The 15741-nt window shown below is 38.6% G+C and overlaps 1 protein-coding gene across 1 annotated transcript; it reads right to left on the reverse strand.

Moving 5' to 3' along the window:
• On the reverse strand, positions 1–13393 carry LOC126494366 (lysozyme C-2). The gene is made up of 4 exons (XM_050131684.1): positions 13185–13393; positions 11331–11495; positions 1346–1424; positions 1–879 (listed from the first exon to the last, which is right to left on the reverse strand). The coding sequence occupies exons 1-4, from the start codon at positions 13318–13320 to the stop codon at positions 813–815; spliced, it is 447 nt and encodes a 148-aa protein (XP_049987641.1). The 5' UTR covers positions 13321–13393; the 3' UTR covers positions 1–812.
• Between the last annotated feature and the right edge of the window lie 2348 nt (positions 13394–15741).

A 15741-nucleotide genomic window follows, 5' to 3' on the forward strand; every position in this document is an offset into this window, starting at 1 on the left:
TTTGCATTGAAATTGTTTAATGGGTATTTGTAATTTTTCACAATGCACTTAGTTTTGTCGATCCAAACTCATCAGTCTCAGAGTTAGCTGATATGCTTGAAGTTACTTTAAGAAAGCTAAGAGCTAGCACAGTCACTAATCTGTCTGGAAGACCTCATGATCAGCAAGAGGAATGGGAACATTCTCTCAAGAATTAAAGCAGACTGATACATGAGTTGAGAACTTACTTTTAAGCAGTATAAGTGGCCAAATCTAAGAAAATGTTTTTGAAAGGCTACACGTTTCATTATAAGTTTCTGAGCTGAGGCAGTCTCAGTTCTACCCACCCAGAGTTCTGTTCCCTTAAAAACCCACCTTGCCTCACACTGTGGTTGTTCTCACTGCCTGGATGCTGAGATCATACACAAGACCTGGGAACTCACACAGCTGCCATTTCACCCAAGATCAACTTGTCTCCTTAAGATTTGATGTGTGTAAATCCAACAAGGGAGAGATGAAGATTAAGTTTGAGGAAACTACATGTGAGTGACTTCCATCTGTGAAGAACTGATAGAGATGTGTGTGACTATTGAAGTGTTAGACCACTGTCACCAGCATCTGCTGTGTGGGTTAATAAAAAAAAATGGAGGTTTTTCTTAAAACAGTGAACATATTAGTCAGCATTAAGCCTCTTGGGAAACAGTCTCCATTTTGCTCTTGATTCTTTTCAAAGGCTGCTTATATGAGGGGAAACCAAGGAAGTGTGACCTTTCCTGTAACTACTTCTAGAGCGAGAAAGAGACAGAATGAGCTGAACCGGAAGCACACGGCAGTTACAATCTGCAGTTCCGAAGATACTGGGTGAGATCTCGGTTTTGACAGTAGTTTCTCCATGCCACCCTGTGGAGGAAAGTGAGATGGGGAGAACGGTTAAACTTGTCTCCTCTGTCACACGTATTCTTAAAACTTGGGGGGAGAAATAGTGTAACAGTGGCACTAATGGTGACTGGGTGCTGGACCAAGATCTAGTATGAAACACAGGCTACAGCTACACCTAAAAACTGCTGGAGCTATGGCTACATGGCAGTGTGATCCTCTCCAAACCCTGAGAAGAGCCCAGTGTCCTCACTGTTAATGTAACATCATGTGCGAAAAGCAGTTAACTGATCTACAAATAGTCTGGAGGCCTAACAAGAAAGTTGTCATGTGTGGAATTCTCACAATCTGAAGAAATTCCCTAAAACTAATGATGTAGAGAAAGTCCCCAGCTATACCTGCAGTGCTCAGAATGACACTTGGGTCTCAGAAAGATTCACTGCATAGAACAACAGAATCAGCAGTGTCCCCTTCCAAAGTTCCCACATACCATGCTCTAATGCCTTGTGGATCTCTCACAACCCTCTTTGCACATTGTATGGCTTGAGTGATGTCATCCTGGAGCAAAGCTAAAAGACAGGGGTGGGGAATGACAAGGATGGTTAGAGAACCCATTTAGTTCAGATCCAGGCAGCTTTCTTCTGTGACACTGAGCGGTGAATACAAGGAATTAATTTCCAAGTGTCCATAAATCTGTGATTACTGGAGACAGATTCTCTTGATTCTATCCTGTTGAAATGATGTAAGTTATTTTATTTCTCATTTATGAAGTCCCTGGGGGTTGGGATATACTTGAGTGGTAGAGTGTTTTTAGGATTCCACCACTGATAAAAAGTAGAGAACACACTGTAGTAATGAGAATGAATTGACATGGAGGCTGTGGTACTGTCAGCTAACGTGAGAGAAGTTCCTCTTCCTTCTCACACTGAAAAAAAAACCTCACTGGAACTGTCACCTAGGCATAGCAGTGAAAATTTATCCTAAAGAAAAACAGAGGCTGGCTCAGTGACTAAGGGTCTGGATGCTCTTAGAGACGACTTGATTCCCAGCACCCACATGGCAGCTCTCTGGTGTCTGTAACTCCAGTTCCAGGAAATGGGAGCCCTCTTCTGGCTTCCACAGGTACCGGGCACACAAGAAGTGAATAATCCTATATGCAGGCAAAACACACACTCACATAAATGAATACTTTAAGAAAGAAAACAATGAGCCAGTCGGTGGTGGCGCACACCTTTAATCCCAGCACTCAGGAGGCAGAGGCAGGTGGATCTCTGTGAGTTTGAGGCCTGGTCTACAAGAGCTAGTTCCAGGACAGGAACCAAAAAAGCTATGGAGAAACCCTGTCGCGAAAAAATCCAAAAAAAAAAAAAAAAAAAAAAAGAAAGAAAAAGAAAAAAAAGAAAGAAAGAAAGAAAACAATGCACAAGCTTTGTGTGAATAAAGCTCTTCCTAGGGATTTATAACCAGTAAAATAAAAGGAGCCAGGTGCTCTAAGACTCAAGACTAAAGTGTGGTGTTTTCAACATAGAGACTATTGCTTCTGCAATTTTGTTTGCAGTTTAAGATGAGAATTCAGGCCAGTATTTGTTACCATGGATGTAGTTTTGAGTAATAACCATTTTATGAAGCTAGACAAGTATAATTTAATTTGTTTTAAAAATGTAAAAATCTGTCTATATTTTTGTGTGAATACATTTGTGCACGATATAACTTCACTTGCACCCACAGCATAGGCCTGTAGTCTACAATAGTGTTGTCCAAAGGTTTCCAGTTACATCAACTCTCTAAACACTCAAATGGGAAATGATATTCCAATCCCTTTCAATGACTGTAGATGAGTGGACAAATGCCTTTAAAAGTAGGCAAAATAGGCTACAAAAATGTTCCACAAACTCTTTTCTCTTGAAAATGTTAACAACCAGGTTTAACAAAGTAGGAATTAATAGGTCATTGTTTAGAGTGCTTGACTAAAATGTAACAAGTCTTGAGTTCACTCACCTCACTGGAACAATACAACAACATCAACCTATTTTATTCATGCACTAAAAATTACATATTACTTCTATCATGATATGAGTTCAAGTCCTACCATCCCAGCCTTCAATCCTGATATGAACCTTGTTTGTTCATTTCTTAAAAGAATAAGTTTCAAGCTTGCTCCAATACTGAGGGGACCTGGAAGTCAGCCAGCAGGGAGTTTTCCTGTGGCTGGGCTACCCCTCAATCCACCTGGCCCCCATACCCACATGTTTGCCTGTGAGCTCAATGGAACCCTGGAACACAGCTTGCTCCAATACTGAGGCAAACATGAGGCCTTCAATTACATTCAGAAGTAAAGATGAGGAGGAAGAAGAAGAGAATGAAGAGAAAAAGAAGATGTGAAATTAGGAGCAGAATTTGAGTGTGTCAGAGAACTTGGAGAGGAAATAGATATATTTGAAATATATTGTATTCATATATGTAATATTAAGGGTCCTTGAGTATCATCACTCTTATGGCCCATTGTCAATGTCAGTCTTTAAAAATTGTTTAAATTATGTGTATGTGGGGGTCATGGATATATAATGACATTACTGGTGACCTTTGGGGCCAGAAAAGGATGTCAGATCCTCTGGAGCTGGAGTCACAGGATTTGTGAACCACCCCAGGTGGATGTTGTGAACTGAGCTTCTCTGTAAGATCAATGTGAATTATTCTTGATCACTGAGACATCTCTGAGCTGTGCACCTTTTATATTTTACACTGTGATGACTCTTTACATGCAATTCCTCTCTTACTGTGCAAATAAATATAATAGAAAAATGGGAAAAAAAAGAATTAGACCAAGAGGCCAAGACACTGCCAGCCACATTTGAAGGAAGAGATGGGTAGGCTCCAATGCAAGAAATCCTCCAACATCCTAAAAAGGAACATGGTAACACCAGAACCCAGCAGACACACAGAAGGAAGACTTGATCATCCTAACACAGAAGTATAAGAAAATGACTTTAAACGTAAATTTATGAAAATGATGGAGACCTTTAAAGAGGAAGTGAAAAACTCCCTTAAAGAAATGGAAGAGAAGACAAACAAAAAGTTGGAAGAAATTAATAAATTCCTCAAAAAAAAAACCAAGAAAAACAATCAATCAGATGAAGGAAACAGTTCAAGACATGAAGACTGAAATAGAGGCAATGAAGAAAACACAGACTGAGGGAATTCTAGATATGAAAGATCTGAGTAAATGAACAGAGACAAGTATAACCAACAAAATACAAGAGATAAAAGAATGAATCTCAGGTGCTGAAGATACTATAGAGGAAACAGACTCATTGATTAAATAAAACATTAAATCTAACAAATTCTTAACACAAAACTTTCAGGAAATCTGGGACACCATGAAAAGACCAAACCTAAGAATTATAGGAGAAGAATTCCAGCTCAAAGGCACAGAAAATATATTCAACAAAATTATAGAATAAAACTTTCCCAACCTAAAGAAGGATATCCCTATGAAGGTACAAGAAGCTTGCAGAACACCAAATAGACTGGACCAAAAAAAATCCCCTCAACATATAATAATTAAAACACAAAACATACAGAATAAAGAAAGAATATTAAGAGCTGCAAAGGAAAAAGATCAAGTAACATATAAAGGTAAACCTATCAGAATTATACCTGACTTCTCAATCGAAACCATGAAAGCCAGAAGGTCCTGGATAGATGTGCTGCAGACACTAAGAAACTACGATGCAAGCCCAGACTACTATACCCAGCAAAGCTTTCATTTACCATCGATGGAGAAAACAAGATATTCCATGACAAAAATAGATTTAAACAATACCTATCCACAAATCCAGCCTACAAAAAGTACTAGAATGAAAACCCCCAACCCAAGGAAGCTAACTATACCCACAATAACACAGACTTCTCGTAACCCCCCCACCAGCATAACACAAAAAAAAACAAACACTACTACTAAAAAAATAACTGGAGTTAACAACTACTGGTCATGAATATTGCTTAATATCAATGGACTCAATTCACCTATAAAAAGACACAGGCTAAGAGAATGGATATGAAAACAGGATCTAGCCTTCTGCTGTTTACAAGAAACCTCAACCTCAAAGACAGACACTACCTTAGAATAAAGGATTGGGAAAGATTTTCCAATCAAATGGACCTAAGAAACAAGTGGGTATGGCTATCCTAATGTCTAAAAAAAATTGATTTCAAACTAAAATCAATCAGAAGAGATGGAGAAGGATACTTTATACTCATAACAGGAACTATTCATAAAGATGAAGTTTCAATCCGGAACATCTATACCCCTAATACAAGAGCAACCACCTATGTAAAAGAAACATTACTAAAACTTAAATCGTTCATCAAACCCCACACACTAATAGTTGTATATTTCAACACTCCTCTCTCACTAATAGACAGGTCGACCAGACAGAAACCTAACAGAGAAATAAGAGAACTAACAGATGTAATGAATCAAATGGACTTAACACACATCTATAGAACATTCCACCCAAATAGAAAAGAATATACCTTCCTCTCAACACCTCATGGAACCTTTTCTAAAATTGATCACATACTCGGTAGCAAAGCAAACCTCCACAGATACAAAAAAAAAAAAAAAAATGGAGTAACCACCTGTGCCTTATCAGATCACCATGGAGTAAAGTTAGAATTTAACAACAGTAATACTCCCAGAAAGCCTACACACTCATGGAAACTGAACAGTCAACTACTGAACCACCCTGGGTCTAGGAAGAAATAAAAAAAAGATTAAAGTCTTCCGTGAATTCAACAAAAATAAAGGCACAACATATCTAAACCTAAGGGACACTATGAAAGCAGTGCCAAGAGGAAAGTTCATAGCACTAAGTGCCCACATAAATGAAACAGAGAAAGCTCACAGCAGCTTAACAGCACACCTGAAAGCTCTTAAAAATAGAAGCAGATTCACCCAGAGGAGTAGAAGACAGGAAATAATCAAATTGAGGGCTAAAATCAACAATATAGAAACACAGAAAACAATCCAAAGAATCAATGAAACAAAGAGCTGATTCTTTGAAAAAAAAAAAAAAAACCACCAACAAGATTGACAAACCCTTATCCAATCTAATCAAAAGACAGAGATAGAACATCCAAATTAATAAAATCAGAAATGAAAGGGGGGACATAACAACAGATACTGAGGAAATTCAGAGAATCATTAGGTATTACTACAAAAATCTCTACTCCATAAAATTAAAAAATGTAAAAGAAATGGACAATTTTTTAGATAGATACCACTTAACAAAATTAAATCAAGACCAGGGTAACAATTTAAATAGACCTATAAGCCATGAGGAGATAAAAGCTGCCATCAAAAACCTCACAAACAAAAAAAGTCCAGGGCTGGATGGTTTTAATGCAAAATTTTACCAGAACTTTCAAGAAGAGCTAATACTTATACTCCTCAAAGTGGAGAAATAGAAACAGAAGGGTCATTGCCAAACGCTTTTTATGAAGCTACAGTTACCCTGATACCAAAACTGCACAAAGGCTCAACTAAGAAAGAAAACTACAGACCAATCTCACTCATGAACATGTATGCAAAATTTCTCAATGAAATACTGGCAAACTGAAACCAAGAATATATCAAAAAAAATCATCCATCATCCCAGAGATGCAAGGCTGGTTCAACACACGAAAATCTGTTGATGTAATCCATCATTAAATAAACTGAAAAAAAAATGATCATTTCACTGGATGCTGAAAAAGAATTTGACAAAATCCAACACCCCTACATGATAAAGGTCTTGGACAGATTAGAGATACAAGGATCATATCTAAATATAATAAAACCATTATACATCAAGATGACAGCTAACATCAAGTTAAGTGGAGAAAAACTCAAAGCCATTCCACTAAATTCAGGAAGATGACAAGGCTGTCCACTCTCTCCATATCTCTTCAATACTGTACTTGAAGTTTTAGCAATAGCAATAAGACAACATAAGGAGATAAAGGGAATTCCATTTAAAAAGGAAGGAGTCATACTTTAGTTATTTGCAAATGATATGATAGTGTATATAAGTGACCCCAATATCTCCTACAGCTGATAAATACCTTCAGTGACATGGCAGGATACAAGATCAACTAAAAAAATCAGTAGCTCTCCTATACACAAAGGATAAAGAAGCAGAGAGTAAAATCAGAGAAACATTACCTTTCACAATAGCCAAAAATCACATAAAATATCTTGGAGGTTACACTAACCAAGGAAGTGAAAGACCTATTTGAAAAGAACTTTAAGTCTTTAAAGAAAGAAATTGAAGAAGATACCAGAAAATGGAAAGATCTCCAATGCCCTTGGATAGGATCAATCAAAATAGTAAAAATGGCAATCCTACCCAAAGCAATCTATAGATTCAATGCAATCCCCATCAAAATCCCAATGCAATTCTTTACAGACCCTAAGCAATAGAGCAGAGGGTACCTGAACTGGCCTTGCCCTGTAGCCAGAATGATGATTATCTTAAATATCACCATAAAACCTTCATCCAACAACAGGTGGAAACAGAGGCAGAGAACCACATCAGAGCACTGAACTGAGCTCCCAAGGTCCAGTTGAAGAGTGGAAGGAGTGAGGATATGAGCAAGGAGGTCAAGACCATGAGGGTTCACCCACTGAGACAATGTGCCTGAGCTAATGAGAGCTCACCAATTCCAACTCTACTGGGAGTGAAGGAGCATGGCATCAAACTAGTCCCTCTAAACGTGGTTGACAGTTGGGGCAGACTGAGGGGCCACTGGCAGTGGCACTGGGATTTGTCACTACTGCATGTACTGTTTTTTTGGGGGTTCCTATTCTATTTGGATGTATACCTTGCTCAAACTAGATGTAGTAGAGAGAGCCTTTGACTTTCCACTGGGCAGGGTGCCTTGCCCTGGCTTAGGATTGGAGGGGGAAGGGTGGGAAGGTATGTGGAGGGAGTGGGAGGAGGGGAGTAGGAATTTGGATTAGTATTTTTTAAAGTGATAAAATAATAATAAAAAAAATAAATTTCATCGAGTCTGGCAGTGGTGGAGCTCACCTTTAATCCCAGAACTCGGGAGGCAGAGGCAGGTGGATTTCGTGAGATCGAGGCCAGCCTAGTGTACAGAGTAAGTTCCAGGACAGGCTCCAAAGTTACAGAGAAACTCTGTCTCGAAAAAAAAAGTTTCATTTTAAAACCATAAGTCTATGTTATTTTGTTTGATAAAATAATGTCTATCTAAGAATTAGATTATTTGAACATGCATTCTAAAGAGTTTAGAAACAAAATTTGATATTAGTAAGTTGCTCTAAAATCTTTAAACACAAAGAGTACATCAATACACACAGAAGCCTGATGTGGGATTCCCCTCTGTATGCTGTAAATACCATTGGTTAATAAAGAAACTGAGAGCCCGTGATAGGGTAGAGTAGAACTAGGCAGGGAAAGCTAAACTGAATGCTGAAAGAAAGGAGGCAGAATCAGGGAGAAGCCATGGAGCCAGCACCAAAGATAGATAGGCCTGAACCTTGCCAGTAGGCCACGAACCTCATGGTAAAATATAAAATAATAGAAATGGGTTAAATTAAGATGTAAAAGCTAGCCAATAAGAAGTTAGAGTTGCAGCATTGTTTGCCATAGCCACAACCTGGAAACAACCTAAATGCCCTTCTACTGAAGAATGCATAAGGAAAATGTGGTATATTTACACAATGGAGTACTACACAGCAGAAAAACAAAAACGACATCTTGAATTTTGCAGGCAAATGGATGGAACTAGAAAACATCATTGTGAGTGAGGTAGCCCAGACCCAGAAAGACAATTATCATATGTACTCACTCATAAGTAGTTTTTAAACATAAAGCAAAGAAAACCAGCCTACAAATCACAATCCCAGAGAACTTAGACAACAATGAGGACACCAAGAGAGAGGTACATGGATCTAATCTACATGGGAAGTAGAAAAAGACAAGATCTCCTGAGTAAATTGGGAGCATGGGGACCTTCAGAGAGGATTGAAGGGGAGGGGAGAGGCAAGAAGAGGAGCAGAGAAAAAGGTAGAGCTCAATAAAAATAAAAATAAAAAAAGAAGTTAGAGCTAATAGGTCAAGCAGCAACTTAATTAGTATAGCTTCTGTGTAGTTAGTTCTGGAGTTTGGGTGGCTGGGAAACGAACAAGCAGCCTCCTAGTACAGAAGCCAGTTGGACAAAATATCAGTTACTCAGTGGTTCCCTGTCATACAGTCTTTATTACAGTAATATTTTCATGTGTATATATTAGAACTGTTTATAAAAAGATTTATTCTGTCAGCAATGACTGATAACAATATCTATAACTACCCCTAAGTAAACAGTCAGAAAGGAAATATTCAGGACAAACACCAATAAAACCACTTACAATTAATTAGTACATATTTCAGAAACTTTCATTAGTTACAAAATGACAACTTTTTGCATGTTTATTTTTACTAATTTTAATTATGTGTCTGTTTACTGGTGAGTGCATGTGAGTATAGGTTAAACAATTCCCATCCACTTTTAATGATACCAACTCTTTACTTTTTTAATTTTTTATTAATTTAACATGTGTGTCTCTGTGTGATGATATATGTGCCAGTGAACCTGTACATGTGTGTATGTGTATGTAGAAGTCAAAGGAAAGCCCCAGGAACTGTTCCCTAGATAGTCCACATTGTTTCTGAGACAGGGTCTGCCATTTGAACGGGCTTATGCCTGGTCTTACAAATGCATGTCATCAAACTCAGCTTTTATTTGGGTGCTGAGGGTTAAACCTAGGCTTAGGGGACTCTTCTGTCTGAGCTGTCTTCCCAGGCACTATGTATTTTGCTTATTCATTCAGTGATTTTAGAGGCAGAACCCAGGGCCCTCTGAGTGGTAGGCACAGTATTCTATCACCAAGATCTGCCCTAAGACTAATGTCTTCCTTAGCTAATCTTTATGTGCACAGAGGGCTGTGGAGGTAGTATACAGCAGATGACAACTAGTTTCCAGCAGGTTGACCCACCAGATGAATGACTCTCTGATGGGGAGTGCCACCTGGTAATGCCATGGAATTACTGACTGTAAATGACTTGTCCCTGTCTGTAAGTTCTCTCATGTGCCACTTCATTTCTTCCCTAAGAACTGCTGTGGATGTTTCCCCACTGCCTGTGTTTATCTCACGTAAATATTCCATCTACTGGGCACACATATAGCTCTGTATGGTCAGGAAGATAATTTCTGCTTAAGCTGTATAGTTGTGATGAATAGAAGTAACACTAGGATAGTTTTCATTATTCAGACTGATATAAGAAAGTAATAGTATTCTCAGTCACAAAGACAGCTAATTTTAGACTTCAGAACAAATTCAAAGCAACCTGGTTACCCCTGGAGATGAATATCTGGTTGCTCCTGAAGACAAATGCACAAGGTCATCTTCCTAGGTATTATTTATTGCTGATTCAGACTAGAAGCAATTTAGTAAACATAACTTTCTCAGTAATTGACTTTTTGCACATAGTGCAAGCCTTAGTTTATATTACAGGCTCAAGGCTCAGCCAACTAACTTAACTGTTTATTTTCTGTCTGGAAACCCTGAGAACCCTAACATTTAGGCTTCATGGCCAAGTTTTACTCACTGGCCGGTCAATGTGACATCCCAAGCCTACAAGAAATTGTGTGACTTGTCTTGTGTTATGAGAAAGTGTTGGACCTGAAAACGTAATTTTTCAAAGTTTGGCTGTGAGAGGAGTGGAAGTTTAAAGAGAGGAAGCTGTGCAGGAGAAGACAGCTGTGGGAAAGAAATGTAAAAGATGAAGATGAAGCCTGAGGAAGTGTGAGGGAGTGGAGAGTGGGTGAACGATCTGGAAGTATGTGTGTGAGAATGAATCCAGAAAGAGAGCTGTGCCTAGGAGCTGTGTAAAGTGCTGCATGTTGTAAAAGAGATGTATAGCTGTGCTGTGTGGAGATTTGTAACTGTGGGGAGGCAAGGAAGATGAAGCTCTGTAGAAAAGATGTAGAAGAGAAAGAGATGAAAAGAAAAATACACAGCCATGTGAAAACTGTGTGTAAGATGTATGGCCATATAGGAGAGAGATGTATGTGTATGTATGTAAAGAGATATGTAGCTATATGTAAAAAATGTAGCTCTATGAAGACAGAAATATTTTTAAAGAGAATTATTTAAGATGACGCAAAAGAGAAAGCTGCCATCAGAAAGCATATGCTTCCTTATTTACCCCTCATTAAGAAAAGTCTAGCCCTTGACACATACATGAATTTTTTGCATACTCTGGGTGCTGACCGGAGGCTGGATCCCCCTGTTAGTAATAGATGTGCTTAACAATGACTTTCTAACAGTCCAGACAGTCTCCCAGGTTCCTGATGTTTCCAGCAGTGTGTCTCCTGCACATAAGAGCAGGTGAGTTGTTCCCTATCCCCCTAATCCTGCCCTGTCTTACCACTGCAGGGTATCCCACAGGCGTTCACTGCTCTCGGGGTTTTGCCATCATTGCACCAGTATCGGCTATTGATCTGAAATATCCCATAGTCAGTGCTTTTGTCTCCAGGGTTGTAGTTTGTAGCTCGTGTGTTATAGTTACTCTCATGCTGAGCCAAGCACACCCCTAGAAAGAAAAAGAATATTGATCAACAAGCAACAACTGCAAATGAGTCATATTGGATACCAAAATTAGCTCCTTGAGATGGCTGTATTTTACAAGTGATTTATTTTATAAGTAAAATCATATGATTAAGTTATAAACTATGCTACCACTAGTTCAGGCCAAGTCTGGCTGTGTTACTCAGGGTAGTCTTTGGCTTCAAGTTATTGTTACGTCTCTGCATTTCAAGTAGGTGTAACTGCTATACGTAGTCAGCATGTGATTTTCAAGTATCCCAAAGAGAATCTTTTTGAGGACAAATCAATTTGCACTGAGAATAAACAGGATAAGGTACTTTTAAAATATTCAGATGGATGAAGCAGTCACAGTGGTGTTCACTTTTATTCCCAGCAGTTGGTAGTCAGAGGCTGGTGAATCTATGTGAGTTTGACACCAGCCTGGTTTACATAGCAAGATCCGAGCCAAACAGTGCTATACGGTGAAACCATGCTCCCTACTTCCCAAAATAAACTAGCTACTTCTTTCACAGCTTTTCCCTCCCCCATCTTTCATCAATACACTTCTGCCTAAAATAAAAATACAAATAGTAGTTAGGTGAATTTTATAAATTAATATAGTTATAATTAACATGTTTATAATTAATATATTTATAATATGCTTAATTTCTAAATTAGTATTAACATTCATATTTATATTAAATTATTAATTAATATTAAGCATATAAGCTATTAGAAAAATGAGAATTTCCTCAGAGAGATGTTCTAATAACAAGGTGAATTTGCATGTTAATTCTTTTTTTTCTTTTCTGTGTCACTAAGAATACTACTTTTGCACAGAACATGCCATCTCCTGCCTTAGTGTCCCATTGCTTGTATTCCAGGAGTGTGTATCTTCACAAATGGTTGGTGAGAATATTGAAAGCAAGAACATTAGACTAGGAAGGGCTATTCTGCAATTCCATCCATCCACCCACCCATTCATTCACACACACACACACACACACACACACACACACACACACACACATCCACTCACACATCTGTCTATTCACTTGTTCAGGGACAATTAGTTATTGAGTAGTAGCTGCCTTAATTGAATCTGAAAAGCATGCTCGTTACAATGACATAGAGGGAGTAAGTCATGAACAACTTTTCCTCATCCCTGTCTTCCATTGTACAGAATGAAAGGCCACCCCATAGTGAAGAAGCATATTAAATCATTCATGTTCTGATCCATCAGACCTCATTTCAGCAGCAAGTTGAAGGAAATCAGATCCTCTGCCCTATAAAGGAAGTTCAAAATTTTTGAAAAGTTTTCTCCCAAAAGGTTCATACCATAGTAAGAGCAATGAAGACAGATACCAGTCACTCCAGCTTCTGAGAACTCAAGTTCTGAATGAGTGAGTCCTCCCACCTTTTCTCAGCCCCCTGTGGACTATTGAGTCTGTAGCAACAGGAAAACCCAGTGTCACTCCAAGAACACCTCAGGTCCTATTACCTTAGCCTAGCACAGGTGTCCCTTCCATGTCCTCACCCCAGTATCTCTGGTGAAAAAGACAAAGACTGTAGTTTTTAATTAAACCAAGTCAAATACACAGGGTTCTAAAAGCTTATGGGCTCCAGTTCCCACTCTGCTCACTCATTGCTTCCTTATACCTGTTCTGTAGGGTTTCTTATCTAAGAAGAAACTTACAGTTCGCCAGGCTGACTCCCCTGTAGCCATCCATTCCATTTCTTTTCAGAGTTCTAGCGAACTCACAGCGTTCATAGACCTTAGCCTGGACAGTGGCAGAAAGCAAGAGGAATCCCAGGGTGAGGAGAGCCTTCATGTTGACCTGGAAGCTGGATCTGCTGCAGGCTGACTAAAGAAAGCAAGCCTGGTATTTAAGCATCCTCCAGGTTCCTCCTTTCTCTTGTAGCTGTGGTCTCTAACTTTTGAACTATGTGTAAAACAGGAAGTTCCTACAATTCTGCCAGTTTCAGCATTTGACCTTCTTTTCCCACAAGTTTGATAAGAGATGTTCTGGGGGTCTAGGAATAAGTGCACAGTACTTATTTTAAAGTGCTTAAATTTGTGGCTCTTTAAGATAGCAAAGGTAGTTCTGCTTCTTCATGAGGATTTGTTCTTCAATTTTATTATCAAGCTACACAACTAATATTTACAGTTAAAAACCAGCAACTACTTTTCGCCAACATTCCATCATATCAAATTATTGTTTGTGCATCCACCATTCTGCATTGATTTTTACTTGATCATTTTATTTGTATGTTTCCCCCAAATGGACCTGCTACCTGTAGCAGTTCTCTAGAAGGCTACATCATGTGACAGTTTCTACTCTAGAATGTTTTCATTGATGTTGTTCATTTTGTGTTACTATTATAGGTGAGGCTCCTATTAACATTGTTCCTAGCTCCTTTTACACTATGCCTCTCCTCTCCATGTTAAATCATAAAGGGTCACCATAAGCAATAATAGCACTTCAAAACTCAAGTGGAACCAAACACATAAATCTAATGGTTTGTAACCATTAAAAGAGATCATCTGAGGAGACTGCTGGTATTTTTCAAATAATGTTTTGATTTGCTGTTACAGAGAAGGCAATAATAAAAATTTTTCCATCTTTAATTATTATTTTTATTTTACATGTATATTTATTTTTACCTGCATGTATGTCTATAGACCCCAAGTGTGCCTGGCCTTATGGAGGCCAGAAAAGGATGTCAGATCCCTGGAGTGAACAGTGAAGTTAGAGTTGTGGGCCACTGTATGGGTTCTGGAAATTAAGCCTGGATCCTCTGAAAGATCCAGTTACTGATCTTACTGAGTTATTTCTCCAGCCTCTTTGGGCATCCTTAAATATGACAGTATCAGAAAGCAAACACATTGGGCCCTGGATCTGTACTGGAGGACAGATTCCATGTCACACACAGTCACCCTAATTTTCGTCAGTGGCAATTACTGTGCTTGACATGCAGAGAGCCCCTCAGTATGTGTTTGTCATCCTTAGTCAAAGTGAATGTCCTGATCTAATATGTCTATTAGAAAGGGAAGTGGTTTCCTAAATATAACAGCAGTAGCACAGACACTGAGAGAAACAAGTAATAAATGGGACCTCCTGAAACTGAAAAGCTTCTGTAAGCAAAGGACACAGTCAGCAAGAGCAAGTGACAGCCTACAGAATGGGAAAAGATCTTCTCCAGCCCCACATCAGACAGAGATCTGATCTCCAAAATATACAAAGAACTCAAGAAATTGGACATCAAAAGATCACATAATCCAATAAAAAAACAGACCTAAACAGAGAACTCTCAACAGAGGAATCTAAAATGGCTGAAAGACACTTAAGGAAATGTTCAACATCCTTAGTCATCAGAGAAATGCAAATCAAAACAACTCTGAGATTCCATCTTACACCTGTAAGAATGGCCAAGTTCAAAAACACTGATGACAACTTATGTGGTAAGGTTGTGGGGAAAGGAAACACTCCTGCATTGCTGGTGGGAGTGTAAGCTGGTACAGCCCCTTTGGATGTCAGTATAGCGATTTCTCAGAAAATTAGGAAACAACCCTCCTCAAGACCCAGTAATACCATTTTGGGGTATATATCCAAAGAATGCTCAATCGTGTCATAAGGACATGTGCTCAGTTATGTTCATAGCAGCATCGTTTGTCATAGCCAGAACCTGGAAACAACGTAAATGCCCTTTGACCGAAGAATGGATAAGGAAAATGTGGTACATTTACACAATGGAGTACTACACAGCAGAAAAAAAAAAAACGACATCTTGAAATTTGCAAGCAAATGGATGGAACTAGAAAACATCATTTTGAGTGAGGTAACCCAGATACAGAAAGACAAATATCATATGTACTCACTCATAAGTGGCTTTTAAACATAAAGCAAAGAAAACCAGCCTACAGTTCACAACCCCAGAGAACCTAGACAACAATGAGGACTCTAAGAGAGACATATATGGATCCAATCTACAAGGGATCTAGAAAAAGACAAGATCTCCTGAGTAAATTGGGAGCATGGAGGCCTTGGGAGAGGGTTGAAGGGGAGGGAAAAGGCAGAGAGGGGAGGGGAGAAGAGAAAAATGTAGAGCTCAATAAAATCAATTTAAAAAAAGGGAAGTGGTGGTGTTAAAGTATTTGTCCTGTGTTAGGAGATATGGATAGAGACAAGATTTTTTTAAATTTATTTATTTATTATGTATACAATATTCTGTCTGTGTATATGTCTACAGTC

This window comes from Alexandromys fortis, unplaced genomic scaffold (genome assembly GCF_014885135.2).
Source record: "Alexandromys fortis isolate MF-2015 unplaced genomic scaffold, M_Fortis_MF-2015_v1.1 scaffold_376, whole genome shotgun sequence".
Lineage (NCBI taxonomy): Eukaryota > Metazoa > Chordata > Mammalia > Rodentia > Cricetidae > Alexandromys > Alexandromys fortis.